This window comes from Podarcis vaucheri, assembly GCF_965113315.1.
Source record: "Podarcis vaucheri genome assembly, chromosome: 10".
NCBI classification, from domain to species: Eukaryota; Metazoa; Chordata; class Lepidosauria; order Squamata; family Lacertidae; genus Podarcis; species Podarcis vaucheri.
Genome location: NC_138748.1, coordinates 8,170,017 through 8,196,231, shown reverse-complemented (window position 1 = coordinate 8,196,231; position 26,215 = coordinate 8,170,017). Strand labels below are relative to the sequence as shown.

Genomic DNA, 26,215 nt, shown 5'->3' with positions numbered 1-26,215 from the left:
CTCCTTTCCTTATCAACCCTTCTCTAGCTGTCAAACTGCATGTTGCATTAAACACATTATTGCATTTAATGTGACTGGTTATTGAAATAAAAATAGTTCCTCTGACACCCCGACCTCCAACAGCAGCATTGTGAGATTCCTTTCCAATGCAAGTTGCAGCACTGGGTAGGATTCTTGCCTGGACACGAGCAGAGGGAACAGGGTTTAACTCTTCCGCCCACTGTGGTCCCGATTCTAATCCTCTCCTGCTGCTGCTGCTGTTTTGTTATTGCAATACATGGTGTGGCTCACTCAGGCTAAAAAGCCAAGCCAGGAGAAAACAGAGTGAATAATCGGAGGAGAAGGCATAATAGGAAGTAAGCAAAAAATTGGAGAGGAAGGGAATGTATTATTGACCGGCCTTGACAGAAAGTTCATCATGTGCATTTGTTACCCCACAAGCTTCCGTTCTGTTCTTCTCACTTTCCTGGTTTCTCTTTCTTTTCAGAGTAACCTTTGAAAGGTACTCCATACTATTTTATCTATATGACACTTCTATTTCTAAAAAGAGCATTGCTCTTGTTATCTCCAATCCTGTTCACCTTTATATTTTTTCGTTTACTTAGTGTCAAATGAGCACTAGTAGCAAAGTAGCTAAAAAAAAAAGTAGTACATTACTTGCTCCTAAACTAAGGTCATTGCACCACCATTTTAAATTCTTGTTTAAATCAGACATTTAAGTAAAAACTCATATACAGCTCTATACGTTTCAGGGGCAGACTTTGGTAATATGGCGCCTTAAAGGTAAAGGGACCCCTGACCGTTAGGTCCAGTCGCAAACAACTCTGGGGTTGCGGCACTCATCTCGCTTTACTGGCTGAGGGAGCCGGTGTTTGTCTGCAGACAGCTTCCGGGTCATGTATGTCATGACAAAGCCACTTCTGGCGAACCAGAGCAGGGACCGAGCAATGGGAGCTCACCCCGTCACAGGGATTCAAACCACCAACCTTCTGATTAGCAAGCCCTAGGCTCTGTGGTTTAGACCACAGCGCCACCTGCATCCCTAATATGGCACCTTAAGCGAGGGCAAAATTTGGGGCACCCAAATGGATCTTCTCAATTATGGATCTTCTCTAATTTGTGCACCCTGTGCAGGGGAACCGCCCACATTGTCCTAAATCCAACACTGCTGGTTTTGCCTGTAAGCATTCGTAATTTGTGGCCCATAATCACCCAAAAGAAAAAAAGAACTCCAAGAGGGTAACAAGTCTTCTGTATTGTAGAGATGTCTGATGTTTGGCTCATTTATGTACCTATTTGTATATCTGTAAGCAGCCCAGGTGGCAGGGCACAGCCACTCTCCTAACATTGGTGTTGCTGCCAATTACCTGGATGGGGCAGGAGTGGGATAGGGCCTGGTGGCAGTGAGATCAGGGCTGGATAGCTGCACCAGTGGAGCCACTCCAGTGCTCCTGCAGGTACACACATGCAACTCCAAACTCACTGCCCCTCTGTCCCGCTACAGCTTGCATCAGGTAAGCTGCAGCAACACCAATGTGAGGAGGGTGGCTTTCTACTACATAGGCTGCTACTGTATGTAAATAAAGCCATTATTACAAAAGCCCACAAATATCCAGTGTTTTCTTATTCAGTGGAAAGTAGGGTGACCACCTACACATCACCCCAAATTAGGACACTGATTTGCATGCCAACGACACATTGATTTAAATGCACATAGATGCACATTTATAAATAATTGCTGTAACTTAATTAGAAATGTCTTACATCTCACCTAGACTATGGACAGCTGACCTCAGTCTTCTGTCCGGGTGATACATGTTGATGGACAACTTCAAGGCCCCTTGATTGCCCTCTTTGTGCTTCTTCTTTATCTTTAAAACAGACTTGGAGTGGACAGTTCTTCAAAGAGAACACTCCTGTCTCTGAAGGCTGTTCAAATAAAGGACTATCCTTTGTAAAACAGCCATATTGAAAGAAATCAAAACCAGTTGCGCTGCCCTGGGCACTTCTTACCACATAGGGAAATGTGCGGGAATGTACAGGAATCTACTCCTGTTTATGTTTCCTTCAGAAGGCACAGATTACAATCATGAGAATTTCAAATCTATGATCTTGGAGATCAGCTTGACTCAAATTCGCGCTGTGTGTAATTTTTAAACAACAGCTGCTTGGTGGAAGACTCCTTTTAAAAAGTAAGAATGGAAGGTTTCGGGGAACCAGGAAGAGGGCCTTCTCCGTAGTGGCGCCTGCCCTGTGGAACACCCTCCCACCAGATGTCAAAGAAATTAACAACTATCTCACTTTTAAAAGACACCTGAAGGCAGCCCTGTTTACGGAAGCTTTTAATATCTAATGAATTATTGTATTTTAATGTTTTGTTGGAAGCTGCCCATCTGTAACTTTGCTTCTTGCAGTGAGGGAACTGCCAGAAGGCCCTCAGAGCTGGTCTGGGCAGAACGATGGGAGTGGAGACGCTCCTTCAGATATACAGGACCGAGGTCATTTAGGGCTTTAAAGGTCAGCACCAACACTTTGAATTGTGCTCGGAAATGTATTAAATGATATTTTTAAATTAAAAGACGAGGTGCTGGGTTACACTTTTTTTTTGTCGACCCCTTGCAATTTAAGCAAGACAGTTTAAAAGGGTCAGCTGTAAAATAAATAGAGGTCTCTCTAGCTAAAATAGATCATCATCATCAACATCATCAATTCGTATTAGTATTAAAACAGATTAGTATTAGTATGAATAACTAATATCTTATTATTATTCTTCAGTGCAAGTTTCCTTAAAAAGGGAATTTGAGAGTTGGGTTGGTTTTTCCCCCAACACATACATACACATCCTTTGCCAACATGGACAAATAATAATAATTTATTTTTCTTAATACACATGTGAGGTGTTCATTTAGTTCCCACCCTTGGTTCCATCTATGCAGTCAGAATTCAGCTGCTAGTGTGTGTCAGTTGTTGAGTTTTCCTTTTATATTCATTTTTCCACCCAAGTGTTTTTCTTAAATAAATGACACTAAAGTTCTTTGTGGGTGGCATGCAATTCTCAACAAAGGACTTGATGGTTTCTCAACAAACCGTCCTCCAATTCATCTTTGGAGGCGAGAGTATTTCACAAACAATGGAATTGAGTGCTGGAGCTTGATGATGCCTTAAAGAAAGAAATTGGAATAATGAGGGCAAGATGAGCTGAAAGAAGATTTCAAAAGAGGCACAGTTCAGGCAGCCGCAAGGGATTTGCAGACTCATTCAGGGTTAAGTAGTGATCCATTTATGAAGCTAAGTAGGGACATGAAAGCATACAAACAATTTTGATATACTGCTGATTTTTTATGTCTGTTTCTTGATATGTTAATCATATATGTTCAGGCATTGGTTGTTTTTGAACATCCACCTCCTACAGCATGTTTTCTTAGTTATGCACCAGTGACTTACTATTATTCGTATGTCCATGTCTGTTAACAGACATCATGAAATGGAGTTGTCTCCATTGGTATCCTTAATTCATAATAAATGTTCATTCGATTTTTCCATGGATATTCTGGCTCTTTGCATCATCATATTAATAATAATAATTTATTATTTGTACCCCGCCCATCCGACTGTGTTGCTTAACAAGGTTTTCCCGCCAACTGTCCCATGGATTTAGGACCAGACCCCACATTACATTTGCCAAGAGTATGTTACTAAAAATGTCATCCAAATAGCAAGTGGGCCCCATTCTGTTGTGTTCCTCATTCATAATGTGTAGAAGTTACTGCTTGAATCACATTATGGCTTTTCAAGTTACCTCTTCATATCCATGGTTGTTGCCACAGATGCGTAGTAATTACAGGTCTGGTCATTACAACAAGCCAGAATTGGCCCAATACATTATGGCATCTGTGGTGAACCACAAAATGGTCCCTACCTCTTCTCCTCCAGGGAAGAACAAGTGAGTGAAGAGCTACATCAGGAACAAGAGGAGAAGAAAGATCTGAGTCAGGATCCGCTGCCCCTGTCGATCCTACTGACTGAGGTGGTTGTCCCATCTTGCTTCATGGGTGGGCCGGCCCTGCTTATTAAAGCGAGACCACTTTCAGTGGTATTCTCATGGTGAATATGACATCTGTTTGGTCTTCACCTACCTAGCTTACAGGTTGCAACCCCAATAAAAGTAGAATGAATTTTGAAGCACGAGTATTTATTCTGCGAAGTAATCTGAGAATTTGTCATGGTTAGTTAAGTTACATGACATCAGCAAATGTCTAGCAGTGCAGTTTATACTTATCCATGCAGAAGTAAGTCCCATTAAGTTCAATGGGGCTGACTCCCAGGTTAATGCGTGTACAATGCGTGTACAATTGCATCCCAATAAACCCCCAAAAGGGAAAAAATACTGTAAAAATTAACAGTATATTACAACTAATATATAGTGGTATGACATGTTATATATCAACAGGTATCTACCATTAAGGAATTTGCAAAGGTGCAAAATATTAGACAAATTAATAGATCAAAAATACAGAGGGCAGAAAGCTGTAAGCGCACCTACAAATACAGACTATTTCAGATAATATTATATTAATTCTGCCTTCGTAAAAATAGGACTTTCCAGACATTTATGCATTTGTGTTTGCATGGTTTCAGACATCTTTTATTATTTTGATGGTCTTTCCTATTGTAGCAGCCTTCTTTGTTCTTGGTGTGGGAAAAGGTCAGTTGCTTGACTAGTCATTGGGCTGTCTTCTCTGGACTGGATTTAAATGTAGCTTTTGTCTTTTGAATTCAGAGTGCTGTGGAAAAACTGGATGCTTCACTTGTGGGCCATGAGACTTGTACAGAGAGACTATTTTGGGTGGGTGGTCTTAAGTCTAGCATTTGGACTTCAGTCTTACAAATCCTGCTGAACTCAATGAAACATACTTCTGAGTACACTTGTGTAGGATTATACTTTGGCACTTATGTGCTTCAGCTGATAAAATTAGCCTACAAAAGCTCATGTGATGTCTAGGGCTGAATAAAGTTGTAGTCTAAATCACGCAGATTTGATTGTGTTTACTTATGTATCTGTTATCTGACTTGGTAATCAGCCCTTATCTAACTTTTACACCTTGAGTAAGTTATTTTACATTGTGGTTGGGTTTTTGTTTGTTTTTGTGAAGGAGTAAAATAGAGAAGAGCAACAGAAATGTGTTGCAGCAAGGAGGGCTCTAGGCGGAGGGCCCTAGGCGCTGTCCAGGTGATGGGTAACCACCCCCACCAATTGCCCCTGCTGTGGTCTGCCTCTTTGTGGCAGCAGCAGTGTCAATCTTCTTCCTCCACACCACTCCCACAGTCCCCTCTTTTACCTTTTTTAAAACCCACATTCCTTAACATAGAGATCTGAAATCCCTCAGCTCTTGGGCTTTTGAGAAAGGGCCAAAGGGGCCTTTCTCTGAGAGCCAGGCATTCTGAGCAAGATGGCCACAAGAATGCCTCGGCTGCTGCCATTTTAGGTTTTTTAAGTAAGTCCTTCTACCCACTATGGCAAACACCAGCATTGGTGCAGGCAATACCTGGCCACCTAACTCAGAATGCCAGGCTCTGAAAAGTAGGACCCCTTTGGACTTTTCTCAGATCCCAGAGAGGTGGAGGAGCTAGCTGGCCACCACGGATGAGAGTGGTTGGGACCTGGTTGTGAGTGAATGGATCAGCCTGAAGAGGAGACTTTCTGATTCCTAGATCCCTCAGCCAGGACTCAGTGTGGCTGATCATTAGCCCAAGGTCAGGGTGTAGCTTGACTAAAATTGTAAATATTTGTGGAGGAATTATTTGTGTCTGTCTTCACCACAAAAGTTGTAGGAGGTTTTCCATGAAGGGAGTCTGAGGAACTGAGACAAAAGTGCTGTCAAGAGATGGAGTTCTAGTCCTCCTTGGCTACTTATTATGCTGGACTACAACCGTAATATAGTGTTGTTGATGATGTTGATGATATTGACTACTTGAAAACAGACATTGTATAGATAGTGACCATCTTAAGAGTTTTTAACAGAACTCAGATGTGAAACTGTAGATACATTGGTACCTCAGTTTATGAACAGTCCTGTTTATGAACTACAGTGGTACCTCGGGTTACATATGCTTCAGGTTACAGACACTTCATGTTACAGACTCCACTAACCCAGAAATAGTACCTTGGGTTAAGAACTTTGCTTCAGGATGAGAACAGAAATCGTGCTCTGGCGGCACGACGGCAGCGGGAGGCCCCATTAGCTAAAGTGGTTCAGGTTAAGAACAGTTTCAGGTTAAGAACGGACCTCCAGAACGAATTAAGTACTTAACCCGAGGTACCACTGTATTTGGTTGATGGACTCCGCAAAACTGGAAGTAGTGTTCCAGTTTGCGAACTTTACCACAGGCTATGAATGGAAGCCGAATGGTGGAAGGGCACCGGCAGTGGGAGACCTCATTGGGGAAAATGCGCCTTGGTTTAAGAATGGTTTTGGTTTAAGAATGGACTTCCAGAACAGATTAAGTTCTTAAATCAAGGTACCACTGTATTATGGAAAAAGCGTGTAACATTTTTCTAAGATCATTCTCTGTACCTGAGTGCTAGAGCAGCCAATGTTAACACCATTAAAATAAAACAAAATGATGCAGAGCAGATACAGAATTTACAGGCCAGCAAAATGAATGCTGGTTTGGCATGAATTTGTGGAAAGCAGCATTAAAGGTAAAATTACCAAGTGTACAGAAGCCAACACACATCAAAAAGGTTGATTATAGGTGGGAAAGTTTCAGAAAAGGACAGCCAAAATGGTCAGTGGGCTGGAACAACTTCAGCTCTACCTTCTTCCCCTCCCCACTTTCTCCTAATGCTGCAACAGGGGATCATTAATAAAACTGAATTGCCAGAGATAATGGAAAAGACAAAAAGAGGCACTTTTTTGCACATTGTCCAGTTAAACTAGGGAATTCAGTACAGCAAAATATAGTTATTTCCACCAATTTGGACAGGTTTGAAAGGGGAACATAATTGCCTCTGGTAGCGGCAGGCCCCTGAATATTAGTTGCTGGAGATTATGAGTGGGAGCCAAAGGCTATTGCACACATGCCTTGATGATGGGCTTTCAGTAAGGATCAGGCTGGCCGCAGTGAGAACAGGAGTAGGACAGTTTCCGAAAACCTTACTTGCTTTCAGTGACAATTTATATAATAATAATAAAAACCCCACACTAATATTTTCCCAAAGTGTCAAATGACTCCAGCAAATGGAAAACATAATTTGTAAGTTAAGTATAGTCAAACATTACTGACATTTCCACATCTGAAATCATACTCTGACTCAAATATGACTAAATTGTGATAAATTTAGTCCATGGAAACCTGAGCAGGCTGCTGGCATAGCAAAACCAAAGGACTGTCCTCCCAGAATGCAGTTTGCAATATCTCAGAGGTGCAGTTTTATTTTCTACCAGTGTTATAAAAAATGCCAAATTGCATTATTCTAAATATATATCTCATCTCTTAAGCTGAACTAGTAAACTAGTCAACTGCTGGTTGTTTCACTTGCTAATCAGAAAGATAATTGTTATACGAAGACAGCTGCAGTTGCTATAGAAAATGTAAGGAGTTTTTTTGCATAACAATGAAGAGCAGCACCTGCCTTTCCAATATACTCTACAATTGTTCTGCTGGCATTATTTCCATAACCTTGAACATTAAAGAAAGATGCATTTAACAGATAAGTCACGGCTAAGAACTTGTGTTGGTTTTATGCGTTCATTTACAGCTGCTGTATGTGTTAAAAATACTACATTTTCACTTGATATTTAGGATGCCTGATTTCAGATGTAATGGGTAGATTTCAGAGTGCCCATAGGTGCAAACAAGGGCTTGAAAACACACAGTGGATATTTCAGGTGCTTCCCTCGCAACTGATCTCAGTTTTTGCCGAACATTGGAGGCGGCTCCTAAAACTTTTAGAAGTTTGGAGAGGCTTGCTAGACATATTATTGGGGGGCACCAAATAGACCTCAGCCCCTAGGAGTTGGCTGCTATGCCTCTGAAGAAGATCTTAAGGTTCAAGTAGGTATATATGCCAGAAGGCACTATTCCAGGTAAGCAGATGCTTCCTTTCTTCTTGCCATACCCAAATCTGCTAGCTTTTTTGCTCCTTGCCATGTCATACTGGCATAGGAATTCTGCTGTTAGCTTCTACCCGTGGAAGACAGTTGCTATGCTGGTGTGGATTTGCTATGTCAGCGTATTTCTGGGCTCCGGGGCCACAGAATTTAGAAGTGATTCTTTTCCCGCTCAAGAGGAATGCCTGCCAGTGGTGTAGCCAGGGGGGTGGGTGGCTGAGGAGATGTGGCCCTGGGCGCATTTTTTTGAAGGGGCGTGACCAGGCACCCCCACAAGCAGCCTTTCTCATCAGAGCCCGACACCACCAGCCACAGCTCCACTCCCAGGTCATGAGAAAGTCTGACCATAGCTGTCAACTTTCAGATTTGAAAAGAAGGGATCAGCAGCCTCACCTGTCCCAGGGACAGTCTATGGGATATCTAACAATCCGGGATAGCAGTGGGAAGCAGCAGGAAACAGCGCTGGAATAAGGGAATTTTCCGCAAAGAAAGGGAAGGTTGACAGCTATGAGCCTGACCCAGGGGCAGTGAGGGGCTGCTTCTTGCAAGGCACCCAGCCCCAGCACCACCAACCCTGGGTCAAGCCTGACCTGGGGGCGGAGAGAGGCTGTGGCCCCCTGAGGGGCATGCCTCACTCACCCACCCACCCCAGGCTCCATGGCTGCACCATTTCTGTCATTAAAATATAATCCAGGCCAAATCCAATAATAACAGTTCAAAAGTTATCCCTGAGAAAAGCTCAGATAAATTTTATAACAGAAATATGCCGAAGTTTAATAACTCTTTTCTACTGAAGACATGCTGTCATGAAATATTTAGCTTTTTAATGTGCAGGATCTGATTAATTCAGTATATTTTTTAGCAGCTCATAAAAGTTTGATATACTGTATTTTGCCTGATTGGATATGATATAAGCTAAATGGCGTGGCAAAGAATGCATAGCTTTTATTTATTTTTATGTTCATGTCCTGCTTAATGCTTTGTGCCTTTTGCTGTAGGTTAACACTTATATTTGAAATTACCCTTTTATTGTTTGTTGCATCATGAGACATAATGTGGAATTAAATATTAAAGTTGCTGCTGAAAATACCACTTCCTGTGATTCTTTAAAGTTCTGTTAAATGCTGGTATGAACAGTGTTGAGCTATTTTGGCAGAGCCCTTATTGTAGCTCCACTGTTGCGTATAAATTTACATTTAGATGACAAGATCTACAGATACAAAAACCCCCGCCACCTTTTAAATTACTTACGTTGTAATTATCAAATACATATAGTATAGCATTTGATTGCCAATGGATTTTGTTAATTGAAGCTTGGAAATAAGTTCAGCTAAAATAATGGGTATTTATTTTGAAGCATATTTGTTCAGGACTGGGGTGCATGACCCTCATTAATCCAAGATCCATTCTCAAATATTTTGAGCAAGTGATTTTTTTTTAAAAAAATATTTTCTTGTCATGACAGCTTTGCACCTAGTTGTGTGAACCACAATATAAGTCTGAAGCTGCCTGACTCCATTTATTGCAACTCCTTGGACCCTGCATTTGTCCTTCTGAAGATTTGCAGGTTTGCTTTCCTAGGGGAATCTGTATGATATACTGTATGCCATTTTCATTCTAAAATCATTGTGCACAAAACTAACTGGGGGAGAATTGAATCCCTCCACACACACACACACACACACACACACACCAACTTTTAACTTGCCTAGCCTAAAACCCTGCACACCTATTCTTCTGAAACTTGGCACTTAGCTCACTTACAGGCACCACTCTGACATATGCTGTTTTCATACAAATTTCCCAGAAAACAATATGAGATTAAGTGCATCTTTTTAAAAATCACCGCAAAACTGTAAAGGCTGCCATTGAAAAAAACAAAACAAAACACCACTGCAGCTATATTTATTAAATTTGGCAGTAGTCATCCCCTGAGAAGGGCTACTATGCCTGTGAATTTCACTCAATTCTTCATAAAATTCAAAAACTTATTGACTGATCCTTTAAAAAAAATTACTAATAATCAGACTTTAAAGGGACCCATCACAAAATCCTCTGGCCCTATTCCTTTCAAATTGGCAGATTTTATTCATTCAGGAAGGGCAATGTCTGAATGTCTTTTTTATAGCTGTTCTGTTATTATTTATCATTTACACATATTATTAATAAATATGTGTAAATATAAAACATTGAATCGTACTAGGTAAGTATTAATTTACATCTTTTAAAAATATTTTTATTAGTTTTCCAAATTAATACAAATCAAACCAAATTTATTTAATTTAATACAATTTGTTAAATCTGTGTGACGGGGTGAGCTCTGTTGCTCTGTCCCAGCTTCTGCCAACCTAGCAGTTTGAAAGTACACCAGTGCAAGTAGATAAATAGGTACCACTGTGGTGGGAAGGTAAACGACATTTCAGTATGCTCTGCTTTTTGTCATGGAGTCCTGTTGCACCAGAAGCGGTTTAGTCATGCTGGACACAAGAGCCAGGAAGCTATCTGTGGACAAATGCCAGCTCCCTCAGCCTGAAAGCAGAGATGAGATTTCCATCCTGGGGTCCTTTTTCCTCCCCCCCTTTTTTTTACCTTTACCTACTCTGACTGCCTTTGAGATGCTTCTCTCTTTTTTTTTAAAAAAAGTAGACATTGAGTAACTTTTAAAACCATGCTTCAAGTTGAAACAACAGCTTCTGTAACTTTGTTTTGTTCCCAAAGAAGAGTGATAAAAATTAGTTTCTTTTTAATGTCATTCTTAATGATGGCAAGGACCGTGTGTGTATAGCAGAGATGTCAGCTTGTGTTTTGTTTATCCATTCCTTCTAATCCTTTGACACTTTGCTATGACATTTTCAAGCCCATTACTGCTTATATTTAAGGCTGGGCTGTTTGATATTACACTGACTGCGTCTTGCTCACCCTTCCTCTCGGATGTTACAACACAGGCTTTATAGAAATGCATTTATTTGTTTTAGTCAAGAATTATTTCTGATTTTGTAAGACAGGTGCTTAGCTTTTGGGTATCCTGGCTAAATTTGCATACCAGTGATACAGCGATTCAAGCCAATGCATTTAAGAAATCTGCACGTTGATTCTTTTAAAAATAAATAAAATAGCCTGACCAAAGGGAAAGTAATAGAACATTTGTTCTAGCAAATAATTGTGGTTGGTTTTTCTTTTTCTTTTCTTTTTTTTTTAAAAAAGAACCTTACTAAAATCTTGTAATACATGTTGGCATGTTGAATGTCACCTTCTGTCATGCCAGGTACTTCTTCATACTAATTGTGTCCTTTGGGATTTGGACGAGCTTTCTGTCAGCCTGAATTTATGCATAAAACAGTGAACTACAGTATCAGCATTCTAGCCAAGCCCATCACAGCATTCTTTCCCCACAAAGCCAGTAACACTATATATTCCTGCAGTTGTCCTTGCATCCAAGCTTGGGAGAATCTAGGAGCCAGTTCACAGGACCTATTTGACCTGTACTGGATTCAACAAGATTTGATGTTTATATGTAGTTATCCTTAAGTCTTAAATATGATTCAGTATATGTCCTGATTGCAATATGAAATGTCGTGAAATATCTTTGAAAGGAGGACAGCCATTGAATAATTCACAATGCAGTTTAAGCAAACTGTATATAAGAATGTGTATGCCATGTTAAAAAGAAACGGGAATTCAAAATTAGGGATCTGTAGGGAAACAAGGGCTTTTGCCATTGGCACAGTGGGTAAATTCAGGCGCCCATTTGCCAAATGGCAATGTTATCATGGTATATATGCAAGCACTTGGTAAGCTATATTGCCCTGCCATGTGGCAGCCTGATCAGAGGAATACTAAGGTTTTCCTTACCACTTGGCAGTAGTGATAGTTCCTTGGGGGGTGACTTCCATACTGAACACTGTCAACACAGCTCCTTTTGGACACCTCAGCATCTAGTAGTTGCTCTTGTTGCACAGTTCGAGTCCAGGCCTTCTTACTCAATATTTCCTCCTGCTCCTTGTGCAGCACTGTTTAGGGTATTGCTCCTCCTCTACCTGCGTATTCTCCACATACTGGACTCTCTCACTTCCACCTGCCACAGTGCCTTGCTGGCTCCATGACTCTGCCTCTATCTTCAGTGCCCTGAACCACTCTCCTGGTGTTCAGGGCACATTGGTGGTGGCAGTGGTTTTGTCAGATAAGGAAGCACACTCATGTACACATGTGTGTGTGTGTGTGTGTGTGTGTGTGTGTGTGTGTGCACATGCATCTAAACAGAGCCCCAGGTCTAGGAAAGCTCTTGCTCAGTCATATCCGTGTGTGTGTGTGTATGTTTATTTGTTTATGTAATAAATTTCTGTCTCATCAAGGAGCCAAAGGCAGTAAACACTATAGTGGTAAAACAATACAAATAAAAACCATCAAATACCACCTGCGGGGTAAATAGTTTTCTTGATTCCCAATATATAATAACTATTACCAAAAAGGTAAAAAGATACAAAAACAAAATTCCAACTTACCCCCCACCCCTCCGGGAGGGACCGAAGTCCAATCTGTGCTTTTGGGTGGTTGCCATTCCTCAGAGTTATATAAAAGGATGTCATATTTCAAAAAAACCACGTACATCATTTGTATTATTTGATGCATGTTATCGCTTTGTTAATTTTTCTGATACAGCAGTTGAACATACATTCTGTCCCCAGTGAGAAATACACTGATGTCCGGATGCTTTTCGGTTCTGTGCCGATAGCAGGCATGCTGCTGCTAATGAAAATGTTTTTAATTCCTCTAGAAGGTCAGTTGTAAAGGAGACAGACTCACCTCATTCCACAAATGGGGAAGTACCACTGAACCTTTAAGGATTCAGCAGCATCCTGTGACAGCACCAACAACTGGGCCTGGACCAGTGGTTTACCCCATATTTAGAGGCTACAAACGTAACCGGCACCTTCATTTGTATGTGGAACATGATGACTTCTTGTGTTGGGAGATGGAGCACACATTCTGCACCATCTGAAGCTATCCAAGACTTGGAGTAAGCCCACATAAAGCTCACAACAATCATTCAGCCTCATAGTTACAAATGCATAATTGTGCTAGATGGAAGAATAGCTTGCAGCCTTTTATACTGGCTGCTGCTGCTGCTGCTCCTACCTGAAGGTTCTATGGCTTATATCAAATCCAGACTCACTCTAACGCTACAGGCTGTGTAACTAGGGGAGGTTGAACCTGTCAGTGACTGGTGAACCCAGTCCTTTCAGGTCACTGAGCCTGCCAACCACTGTTTTAGCCTTCTGTGGATTTATTTTGTTATTTGCCATGGCAGCCTTTCCATTAGAATGTTATAGCCAGAAATTTCTCAATAAAGATAGAGCCCATTGTTTAAGAGGCATTTTTCTTTTTTTAGGAATTTATGTTTTAATTTTTTTTGCAAATTATGTGGCTTAGGTCTGGTAGCTCATGTTCTGCCATGTACAAAGTCACAGGTTTAGCCCCTGGCATCTTCAGTGAGGGGACTTAATGTAATAGGGCTGTCAAACATCTTGCCTAAGAAAGTTGAGTTCAAGCTTTGCCACCTGTCAGGGCTGACAGCACTGAGCTAATTCAGTAATAGACATTTCCAACACAGAGAACCTAATACTGTGTTGGCCCTTTATGTAATCAAGTTATTCAGAAGCTCTGGAAGCCTGTATTTTTAAAGTTATCAGCAGGAACAAAACAGTATATTGGGGGGGGGGAGGAGTTTGCATGCTTATTTCTCAAGATACAGTTGGCAGCACTTGTACTAAACATTTCTGTTAAGAGAAGTACATTTCCGCAAGACTGTTTTCCCCGCCCCCTGAAATGCCTGTTTGCTCCAACTTGCTTTTAAATGAGTCCACTACAAGTTTCTAGAACACTGCAGTGTTACACAGAATGCAGTGATGATTATCATTTAACTAAATTAGAAACCACGGGTGTTCCCTGTATTATTTTGCTACAAATTGCTTTGTGACCAGACCAAACAGCTGGCGTGGTGTCCCTTTTGTAAAACGATTGTTGTGTATCACTGGTGTGCACAATTTGCCTTGTGGAAGTGGAATAAGTCTCATGCCCTTTGACAGAGCTTATTGTCTCCCACATCATGCTAGCAGTGAGCCACCTGTTCAGGGTTCTTATCAACTTCCATGCCACAGAAATGTTGCCTTGGTACAGTGTCTCATATGCACTTCAATGCACTCATGGTGCCTCTGTGTAGACAGGATGTCCTTTTCATTTATGATGCAGCGAGTGGACCACGTGTAAAAGGAACATACATTCAGATCAGCTTCTTCTAGCTAGATAGATCAGTGCAAAAGCCATAACAACCAGGAGCTCTTTGCATACTTATTGCAGCTCACACACCCAGACAGTTCTATAAATTAGGGTACAAGGTAAAGTAATATAAATTAGAGCAAGAATAAAATGTATTTCCTCTGTTCTGTCTCCTCCTTTCAACCTGAGGGGGAGAGAGAGACGGTTTATTTTTTCAGGGCACAGCCCACCCAAGAAAGCTCACAAAATAAAAATAAAAAGCCATTACAACACATAAAAGCAGCATTCCATATCTTTAAAAAGCAGCATTTTAAAATCCCAGCACTCATACTTCAACAAAAGCAATCTGAAACAAACAAAAAAGTATTCAGGGTCCATTCGCAGATCAGTACAGATAGGGCCACATGTACCTCTCTCTGTACTTAGAATGTACCTTCTCCTGTGGCCTTGCCTATTAAACCAGGAGAACAAGGAGCTGAAGCAACAATGTGATGGAGAACCCAACTTTGGGTAGTTCAGTGTGTGATGCTGTGTGAGCCCTTGGGAGTATGTTCATTGATAAGGAATCCTTCCCCACTGCAACCCCCTATGTCCCATGAAAAAGCTCCTCTGAGGGTCAGAAGACTCTAAGAAAAAGTCTAGGGCAGGTTGGGGGGACTTTGTCTTCCAGATGTTGCTGAACTACAACTTTCCAGCAAGACCTCACCCCTAACTGATTTCATCCATCGAAACATACAAACAACATGACTTAAAACATACACATTTCTAAAATAAAATATAACACTGCCACATCAGTCAAGGATGGATTCAGATATTACAGACTTCTGCCGACAGAATGGCATGATTTATTCATATTTTCTCCTTTTGCACTCCCCAGGAAATCATGAGAAAGGTGTGCTAATTCTAGGTGGTAGAAGTATCACAGATTTCATTGCCAGTTCCTGCTTTGCACATTGCACAAGAAGTAAAAGATAAAGGTACCCCGACAGTTAGGTCCAGTCACGAACGACTCTGGGGTTGCAGTGCTCATCTCGGTCTATAAGCCGAGGGAGCCAGTGTTTGTCCACATACAGCTTTCAAGTCATGTGGCCAGCATGACTAAGCCGCTTCTGGCAAACCAGAGCAGCGCACGGAAATGCCATTTACCTTCACGCTGGAATGGTACCTATTTATCTACTTGCACTTGGACATGCTTTTGAACTGCTAGGAGCTGGGACCGAGCAATGGGAGCTCACCCCATCGTGGAGATTCAAACCGCTGACCTTCTGACTGGCAAGCCCTAGGCTCTGTGGTTTAGACCACAGCGCCACCCGGGTCCCTTAGCACAAGAAGTATATTTGTGTAATTTCTGAAGTGGCTCAAACTGCAATTTGACATACACCAGATTCATGAACAAACTAGCTTTGTTAAAAAACATAATTATCTCATCATTTATCTCAAACATTTACAATTTTTCTGAGATCCCAAGACTTTGATTTTTGTGCATGCACATTAAAAAACGTGACTGCAGAATGATTTATGTGTATTTTGCTGCCACAGTGTGTGTTGCAACATTGTGCATCACTACACGCCCTTCTTTGATTGGCTGATTTCATGGGATTTAACCCTACCTGTGTTTATACTCTGCTGCACCTTTTATACTCTTTACCGTGGGATAAAGCCAAAGTGAGTGGCTGCTGGTGGCATTGAAAGCCAGTGCAGGAAGAGGAAGTAACTGTGCAGCAAGTGTTGTGGTAGACCAATCCTTCCTGTATACAGTGAATTAAAAGTAAGTCCCACTGAATTAATTGTGACTTATGTCTGAGTATATTATACTGTGAAATAAAGAAGGGAAGTTATGTTCAGTCATGCTGAACATGGATGCACACAAACTGCAAATTAACTTGGAATCAACATCTCTTTGAATTATGGGAATATTACCTTTTCACCCCCAGTGAGTGGCGGTTGCAGCCCAGCGCAGGATGACGCAGCGGCAGGCGCTGGTTTCCCAGGTGGCCAGGGAGAACATCATTTCCTTCCCCAACGGTTGCACAGGCTTCCAATGGTTCTTCCGTGATTCTGTCCAATCACTGGTGAGCCAGGAGGGTGGGACTTCAGAGTGGACCTGGGGGAAAACTATTTCTCTTGGGTCTGCTCTTTGGTTATAAAGCCAAGCTGGGCCTCCTGCCCAGAGTCCAGTTCACTTGGCTTCTGGGACTTGCACGGATGGTGGATAAGGCATTGGGTTGTATCCCTAGTCAAGGCAGACAGGGGGATTGGGACCCTTACTCCCCATAAAGAGGTTCGTGAGTGTGTGCTTCCATCCTGATGCCCAGATGGGGGCTGATGGGCCATGACACACACGCCCCAAGCTTTGATCTTAGAGGGATTGCCCCGATTTGACATGTGTCATGGGCTGATCCTTAACCTGGGATTAACCCTACTCAATAATCAACCAGCAGTCGGGTTGGGTGATTCATGGTACACACCCAATGCTTATGCCAAGACCTACTCACATCTGTAATCAGTAAAGTTGTGGCCTATTTTATCTGAAAGCAATTGGCCTGTGATTATATCATCTTCCATGTTAGCCCCTGGTATCATCACTGGCCATCACATGTTCTTAAAACATACGAATTAGGAAAGATTTTTCTGGAATATTCTATTTAGAGCCCTCAGTGGCCAACATGCTATTCTTCTGTGATATAACAGGTTTATATAGAAATGAAAATATTATTTTATTATATTTTTAAATATAATGTAAGAAAAAGTATATATTCTTACTGGCAGTCTTCTTTGTTGATTTGCAGCTGTCTCTCTCTTCATTTAACGTGAATGTTTGCAAAAGGATTCTGCACATCAATTTTTTAATACGTAGATGTTTCTTTAATTTCTAATGTCGCTATAACAGTTTTCAACTCCATTTGCTTAATATAATCATAATTCGTTTGGTAAGAGGATTTATATATTTCTAAACTGAGGTCAATATGCTCAGAAGCCTATGTTTAGCTAGCACACTTTCCTAATCTAAAAATAAGACACAATTCTTGCAAGCATTTATAATTTTCAGAAGACAAAGATGATTGTATCCTCAGTAGGTGGGACGGTTGTGGGCTTAAAATGCCATTGCTGTTTATGTTTACAGCGGTTTCTTTTTATGAGGGCAAGTGAATAAAAGGGATTTACAAAACAATGCTGAAAATCTAAACACAACACTCATATTCATATCCTTTTAATAATTTATTTAGAGCGGTGCCAACAGTATGAAAATTTCATGTATGGGTATCAAGCAGCCAGCCACACATAAATCTGAAAGGCATGAGCAATGAGATTAGATTTAAAACAGAGGTCACTAAATTTGTGATGCTGTTCCTGGATTACATTGATGAAAAGTTAATTGTAACAATTTGAAGTTAATGATTTTTATTTAAAAATCCTAGCATATTTAGTAGAACAACTCCAGGATTCATAATTATTTACAATTGTGATATTGTTTTTCTTTAAAATGCATCTTGAATGGTGCTAACCAAACTAGATATTTTAAAATTGCTAATAGTTTGTGTACTCTGAGTTACTGATGAAAAGATAGCAGATAGCTTATTCAACCATTTCACTGACATGGGCAGAGTTCCTTATGGTATGTGGAAATATTGTGCTTTGTGAAAGAAGAAGAAGAAGAAACTAAGTGTAGGAGCCAGTCATTATGCAACAATTTCAAATATGAATTCTAGTTGCATGTCTAAGAACAGTCTACTGTCCTGTCCAGTGAAAACAAAAATGACAGACACAGGACAAGAGAGAGTTTATCATAGTAGGCTTCTGTTTTATGAAGACTTTCTTTGTTTACATGACTTGGTGCAAGTTCAGAAAAAGGCAACAAGGCTCTAAATTTGTTGTGGACTGCCAGTGACCACACTTTTTCTCACTTAAACATAGCTTGTGTGGTCTACCACACAATAACCGCTTGCCTCCTTTCAACACTAAAACAGACCATATAATTCCACTTAGACCACATATATATTTGCTTCTGGAAAAAATAGGCTTTGTACTTAGTACTATCTTATTAGGAAATAATCCCCATGGAAATTGTGGGACATACTTCAAGGCAAGACTGGGCCTCACGTGCATCTTGAAGACTTCAGATATAAATGAATCTGGCAAGTCTTGCCTTGCTCAGACAAGGTCCTTTCGGTTAGCTGGGTTTTCTTTTATATTTGTCAGTAGCTCACAATATATTTTTTTCAATGGTGCCATTGGGTGTGTGTGTGTGTGTGTGAGATGGGTAAATGCCAACCAAACAGCAGCCTGAGGTGATGCCACCAACAAGGCCTCCCTGTTAATTGTAGGCCAGTGCGGTCTGGCAGGGAGATTCGGTCTCTATATTTCCTTAAGGAACATTTTGTATCATTCCTAAATTCTAGTAATACTACAGATGGGAAAGTAAAGAGAACAAGACTCTGAGATACAAATGCCTTTTCGTTAGGAAGTGATCAGATTAGGTGTATTGATTGTGGTTACCAAGAACTCTCTCCCATTTAGTGGTTATTACTAAATCAGTGGCACCCATGTTATGAAATGCCCTCTATAGAGATGTGCATTGGGCCCCAATCTAATTTATTTCTACTGGCATGTTCAGGCATTTTTATTCAGAAGGTCCCTTCAGTTACTTAATTCTTGACTTGTTTCTAACTTTTGAAAACAACTGTGATCTGGTTGTTCCAGGCCAGGCATAGGCAAACTCCAGCCCTCCAGATGTTTGGGACTACAATTCCCATCATCCCTAGCTAACAGGACCAGTGATCAGGGATGATGGGAATTGTAGTCCCAAACATCTGGAGGGCTGGAGTTTGCCTGTTCTAGGCTGTCATTTCCTCCTGTTTTAAGTTTCTGCTGCTACTGTTATATCTGTATTTTTATTAGGTATTCTATTTTTAATTGTTTGCTCACTTTATCTCTTGGATTTTTTATTGGTTTTTACACCTTGAATATCCTTTTAGAAAGGGGACCCATTAATAAATAAGGTGCTGCAATCCTAATGACATGTCTTATTTACATATATAAAGAAATCAATACAGTAGAAGAAACAATTTTTTGCTAGTAAAAATGTTGTGCCTGCCCACCTGGGGTAAGAAAACAAAGGGGAAAGATGGTAACCATTAATGTAGTCTTCCCAACTATGCAAAAGGTTTGCTATGAGAGGCTGTAGCCTTTTCCCTGTGAAATCGCTGGTCCAGTGACTTCGTCACATTAGTCTCCCTGGGTTTTAGGAGACGAAATCGGATCAGGAACCCCTGCTGTTACTCCTGCTGCTTCCCTTCTGGGCAGCCTGCCAGCTGAGCGGCAGCATGCGGTAAGCATTCAGAGGTTATGCTGTGCATCTGCCTGCACCGTGGTCCTCACCAATCCAATGAATTGCATGTGATTTCCTCTCTTTACACCTTGACCAAAGGCAACTCCATGGCTCATCACTCTTGTACAGGCAGAAATATATGCCTGTGTTCTGTGGCAAGTCTTCTCCAGGTTCCATCTGTCAATGAGGCAATTGCCTTTTCTGCAGTTCCTGCTCAACAAAGAATAATAATAATAATAATAATAATAATAATAATAATAATTCATTTATACCCTGCTCTCCCCAGCCAAGACCGCGCTCAGGGCGGCTAACAACCAATAATAAAAACAAGTTGATTAAAATACAATTTAAAAGATTAAGATACAACATTAAAACATTAGGGTGCAATTTCTTCATAGGAAGAGAAAGGAAAAAGAAAGAGGGAGAGGGAATCAAATTGGCTCCAAGCCAAAGGCCAGGCGGAACAACTCTGTCTTACAGGCCCTGCGGAAAGAAATCAGATCCCACAGGGCCCTGGTCTCATGAGACAGAGCTTTCCACCAGGCTGGAGCCAGTGTTGAGAAGGCCCTGGCTCTGGTTGAAGCTAATCTAACATCCTTAGGGCCCAGGACCTCTAGGGTATTGCTATATATGGACCTTAAGGTCCTCCGTGGGGCATACCAGGAGAGGCGGTCCCGTAGGTACAAGGGTCCTAGGCCGTGAAGGGCTTCAAAGGTCAAAACCAGCACCTTAAATCTGACCCTGTACTCCACCGGGAGCCAATGCAGCTGGAAAAGCACTGGGTGAATATGCTCCCATGGTAGAGACCATTAAATTTGAAGCTAAGATAGAGCCTTTCTTCCTGGCATACTAGATTCAACTGTGTGAAATTTAAAAAAAAAAACAAAATATCAGGGAAGCATCCCAATATGCAGTCCCATAGCTGTAGTCCTAAATGTTACAGCTCAGATGAGACTGTAATAGGTTCTGTCTGTTTAGCTGTTTCTTAAAGTTAAGACACAAGATCACTCCAAACTGGGTGAATGGGCAGCAAAACGGCAAATGTGCTTCAGTTAGTGGGCAGTTTGATTAAGATATTGACGCAGTGTGTGACAACTGTGAAAAATTGTGACTTGAATGTTAGGGATCATTAGAAAAGGGATTGATAATAAAACTACCAAACCATAATCCTGTTACAGAAATCTATGGTGGGACCACACTGTATAGAGCACCGCATGAGGTTCTGGTCACCACACTTGAAAAGGAATATCGCAAGCTTGGAAAGGTTCAGAAAAGGGCAACCAAAATTGTCAAGGGGTTGGGACAACTTCCCTATGGGAAAGAAAAAGGGCACATAAGAGAGTGATATGGTGTGGAGAAAATGGACAGAGACACATTCTTCTCCCTCCCTCATAATACGAAAGCCTGAAGTTGTCCAGTGAAGAAGCTGTATGTTGCAAGATTCAGGACAGGCAAAGGGAAGTGCTGTTTACTATGGAATGCACCTTCACAAGATGTAATAATGGACAATACCCTGGATGACTTTAAAAAAAATAGGGTTATCAATGGGCACTAGCCATAAAGACTATGTTCAGCCTCCCCTTTTGGAGACAGTGTGCCTCTGCATACCAGTTCCTGGGAATCAGAACTGAGAGGACACTGTTGTACTCAAGTCCTGCTTGGGGGCTTCTCACAGACTTTTAGTTGGCCACTGTGGTTCTTGACCAGGTGAGCTTTTGGCTTGATTCAATAAGGCTCTTCATCATGTTCTTAACCCGTTAACATCACAACTCAGACTTGGATCGGCTCTACCTTCTTTTTGTTATGCAGGTGTTTATTATTTTTTTTTAATAAATATTTTATTAAGGATTTTCTTGTTTTACAGAAGTAAGTGTAATGCCTCGTATTCCCCCCCCCCATGTAACATTTTTACAAATCCGTTTCATTTGTTGAGGCATTAGGGGGAGAAGAAAAAAAGGAAAAAAGAAAGGGGGGTGGAGAGAGGGAAGATGGATGGGGGTGGGGTCGGGTAGCGATGTTTCTATTATGCTTAATGTATGTAGAGTTTGGTGTCAGCGTGCTTGTGTTGTTCACTTGTGTTCCTTTGGTGGTGAGAGAGGTTGGGGTTGGCCTAGGGTGTGATTGTTTGCTTGTGATTGGCTGTGGTGATCCTTGTTTTCGTGTGTGAGTGAGGTGGGTGGGTGTTTTGGATCAGGTTAGCCATATTGATTTGTATGCTGTTGGTGGATTATTGTTATTGTCCTGTTGGGCTGTGTATGCTTATGCAGGTGTTTATATCAATTTACCCCTCTTTTTTCCATTTTGGTCTCATTACAATTCTTATATTTTCATTTTGTTTACAGCATGACAATGATGCTTCCTTCTCCCTCCATGACGTTGGGACATACAGTAATTAATACCACAAGGAGGGTGGAGACCAGGGAAAATGTTGATATTAGCACAATAAATTTCCTCTTCTAAGTCTGATGTACCTATAAAATGTATGCACATTTTCAGTAACAGCTTAGACAAAATGAACAGTTGACCTCAAAATAATACCAACTTCCTAAGAGACAATTGTCTTGTATACTATAAAGCTTCAATTTGCAACCCAGTATGTTACTTCACCTAGAATTTCAAACAGTATAGTAGTAAGATTCATAAGTTCTGCATGGCTTACATTGGTGCTCACATGGGGGTTTAAAATAGTATTTCTCTAGAATTCTCTAGAAGCAACAAATTAGTGATGTTTTCACATTCTCTTCCATGGAATAAAGGAGAATATTGAGTTTGAAAAGGGCTCTTTGATCAGTTGTATCACCCAAGCTATTAAGACTTAAAATGTTGTGATCAAATTATCATATTACATCGCAGTTCTGAATTTGTCTCTAAGGCTTGCTGTATCCGTTCATAAATTCTTAGGACAAGGCGCATTGAAAACATGGTATATGGTCCCAGGCAAGCTTTGAGGCACAAATGCTGTGATTAGGAATGCTGGAAGTATGTTGGTTCTGGAGAATATCAGCAGAGACTGCAATTCTATACAGACATCCCATGGGATAAATCTCACAGAACTCAGCAGGACTTACTTCTGAGTAGACATGCATAGGGTGGTGCTGTAAAAATGGTTTTAACAGTTCAAGGCCATTGCTGCAGACAGCGAGACATAGAGACATTAGCGAGACATGCTGCTAATCTGCCATGCTTTTACATAATGGAGAAGAGAAGCAGGGAATAATTTTGGCCTTTCTCAGCCGAGGCCATTTAAGCATATTAGTATATTTGAACTAGTAATATCTGATGATAAAAATGTCAAGCAGACATGTTTAAGATGAATGTTCAGAAAGTAGTACTTCAAAAATTCTGAGTGCCATCTGGCTCAAGTAATTTAGAGTTCCATTTCTTAGCTCTAAATTATGTCAGAAAAATAGTAACAGGTGCCTAAATGCCAAAGAATGCTTATAATCTGCCTAGTGGGTTATGTTGGTCTTTTTCATTTTATCTCACTTACAAATATTTAAGACTTAACAGCTTAATACTCTACTTCACATTCAGATTGTTGTGTAAAATACATCAAAAAGACACAGTATTATCATATTATTAACCATGCAGATATAGTACTGTGTAATATGCTATGGTAATATGCTGCAAGCATGTCCTTTGTTTTACTAAAGATATAACATTTGCATTTCCGAACTGAAGGGTTCGGCTTTTTTTACACCATAACAAAGTTTTAGCCTTTCTTGGCAAGCAGCGCCTTTCAGAAACAGTGAGCTGAGTGACCTTTTATTGCTACTTTAAAATCTTGCTGCTGTAATGCTTAGTGTGCAGCACTTCATGATAGAAAGCTCATTAAGTATAAAAATTATTTCTGATTCATTAAAGATGACAAATAATTTAAGCATGGTTGTCTTTCTCAAGATTGTACAATTTGAGGGGGTGAGGAGACACAGAGAAAGAGATATAAATAAATTAGGAGTGCTCAGCTGAAAATAGCTTTTTATTTAACATAAATATTTGGAAAGTTTCTGACAAAGCTGCAAGTAGGGTAGTGAGGAGGAAAGCTCTGACTGACATGCATTTCTTTCTAACATGTGAAGGATTCTATGCATGTATGAACATATGTATGCTAGGAGTCGTGCATTCATGGTAGGCAGAATTGTGTGGACCCTTCAATGGATTTCTCTCTCTCCATTATTGACACTCCTATTTAGGTTAATGTGGGAAGCAACCCTGCTCAAATCATTTCCACTTGATTTAGAGTCACTCGGTGCAGCTTTTCATGTTATTTGGCACACATAATTGCCATATGTCCACCAGTGTTGACACCTGTGAACACATATCCAGGGACTTTGGCCTGATCAGATGTATGTTCAGTTTAAAAACATGTGTATATGGTCCACACTGTTATAGAACATACCTGTGTATGTGCATCAGCCATCTTTGTCACATAACGTGGAGCTGTCCATTGCACAGCACAATTTGTGAATCCTGTTACTAGAGCTTCTTCTTGGAACTATTATACTTATAATATTAACCTACTATGAATAAATTTTGGCTGTTATTCCAGTTGTGCCTATGAATTTGTGAGGAATACAAACTGACTTTTAAGTATTTGCTTACAGTTTATGTCAAACCCTACATTTGAAACTGAATGGCTTCATAGTTTGGGAAATGAGTTGTTGCTGCCAAATAAAAAGCTGGTTATTCTTGATCACCACTCATTAAAAGGCGTGGAAGAAGGTTGGCTATGAAGATATCTAAGGACCAGTTAAAAGGTCATTTACTGTCCATGTTTGCCTTCCCTCTGCTGGTAATCCTATGTGGTGGGAAGTAGCATTGCAAATGACACTCTAAACACATGGAGAATTCTCATGTCAGTGTCCACTATCTCCAGGGCTATTCAGTACCCCATGTATTTAGATTTGGTCACACAGAAGAGATTCCTCCCTGCAACATGGATTGCCCACATAGTGAAAGGCCTTTTAGCAACAACCCTGGTCCTAGATAACTGGCTTGAGCATAGAAGGGTGGTGAAATCTTTCCCTTAAAATTGAGAATCTCTTACATATTTTTAAATTTTCTTTCATTTCAGTGACTATTTCAACGAGTACCTTTTTTGATGGCTTATTGGTCACGGGACTCTACACATCAACCAGTGTTCAGGCTTCACAGAGTATTGGCGGGTCCAGTGCTTTTGGCTTTGGTAAGTCCAAAATGATTTCATGAAGTGTGTGTGTGTGTGTGAGAGAGAGAGAGAGAGAGAGAGAGAGAGCGCTGTTCAGCTGCATAGATCAATATGTTATATTTTGGATCTACTTCCTGGTCCATTCCATGTGGAGCCATGATCAACAGAGCCTGCACCTCTGTGCAAAGACCTCTGCTATCAGACTTCAAGGATTGATCCACAGACTCCTCAGTGGATCAAGAGGGATTTCCCCAAAACTTGAAACCCCAGGGCAGCAGAGGAATATGCCAGCTCTTTGACTGGCCAGATGCAACATTCAGGGGGCGGGGCCTCACATCAATCAATACCTAATCCATACTATAAAGCTTTGACAGCTGTTTCAGGGCACTGCTGAGACAACTATTAGTGACTAGTAGGATGACTAGCTGTGGTCCTGAAACCCAAATAGGTCCCTCTCCAAGGTGCTGATCCTGCCTTGCTTTGCTTTCGTGTCTCTCTGGGACTACCATTCCACTTGGTCATCATCAATCTGTGGTGCTGGGTACCTGCATGAATCAGGACAGAATACTGTGCTCAGTTCTGGTCACTTCAAAAAAGGCATTGTAGAGCTGGAAATGTTCAGAAAAGGGCAACCACAACAAAAGGTGCTGGAGCTACTTCCCTCTGAGGAAAGGTCACAACATTTGGGGCTTTTTTGTTTATCAAGAAGCAGAGTGAATAAGTATGAAATATGGACTCTTTCTATGCAGTATGCTAAATAGTGCTTCCTTTTCTATTAAATAACTGAAATTTGAAGTAAATTCCACTAAAGTTAACAGAAACCAATGGCCTCAAGGTCTGCTGTAACAAGAAAGTGGCTGGAATCATACTTGTCTTTTGTGCTGAAGTCCTTTTCACAAGGCTTCCCATCCCCTGTCATAGCCCTGTCAGGCAAGGAATGCCCAGAGTGAGGAATTAACTCTTTATTGTCAAAAGTACACTTATGTTAGAAAAAGGCATGTCTATCAGTCCTATGTCTTTTACCTTCTCATAGACGTGCACCTGATGAAGCAGTTGCAGCAACAGAGAGGCGCCTACTTGAGCTGCACACAAGCAGGCACTCTCTCCCTCCTCCTGCCCCTGCTCTTTATTATCTGACCTGCAGCTTCTCCTGCCTCTGACTTCTATCTCCTGGCTGTTACAGACTCTCCCAGATCACTGATCTCTTATTCCAAATCAGTCTCCAACCTCCACTTCTTCTGGTGTCCACTCATCAGTATCTAGCCACCACTCCTCAGAGTCCAGACAGTCTCTGACATCCCCAAAGTTCCTCCTTGTGTGCTATAAGTA

The 26,215-nt window shown here is 41.0% G+C and overlaps 1 protein-coding gene across 2 annotated transcripts in view; it reads left to right on the top strand.

The window, feature by feature from the left end:
* Nucleotides 1-26,215, top strand: part of RELN (reelin) — a 296,722-nt gene that overhangs the window by 11,760 nt on the left and 258,747 nt on the right. For both annotated transcript variants that reach the window (XM_082239382.1, XM_082239381.1), the window contains exon 2: nucleotides 24,794-24,904. In XM_082239382.1, the coding sequence (XP_082095508.1) occupies nucleotides 24,794-24,904 (111 nt within the window). The remainder of the gene's footprint in view (nucleotides 1-24,793; nucleotides 24,905-26,215) is intronic.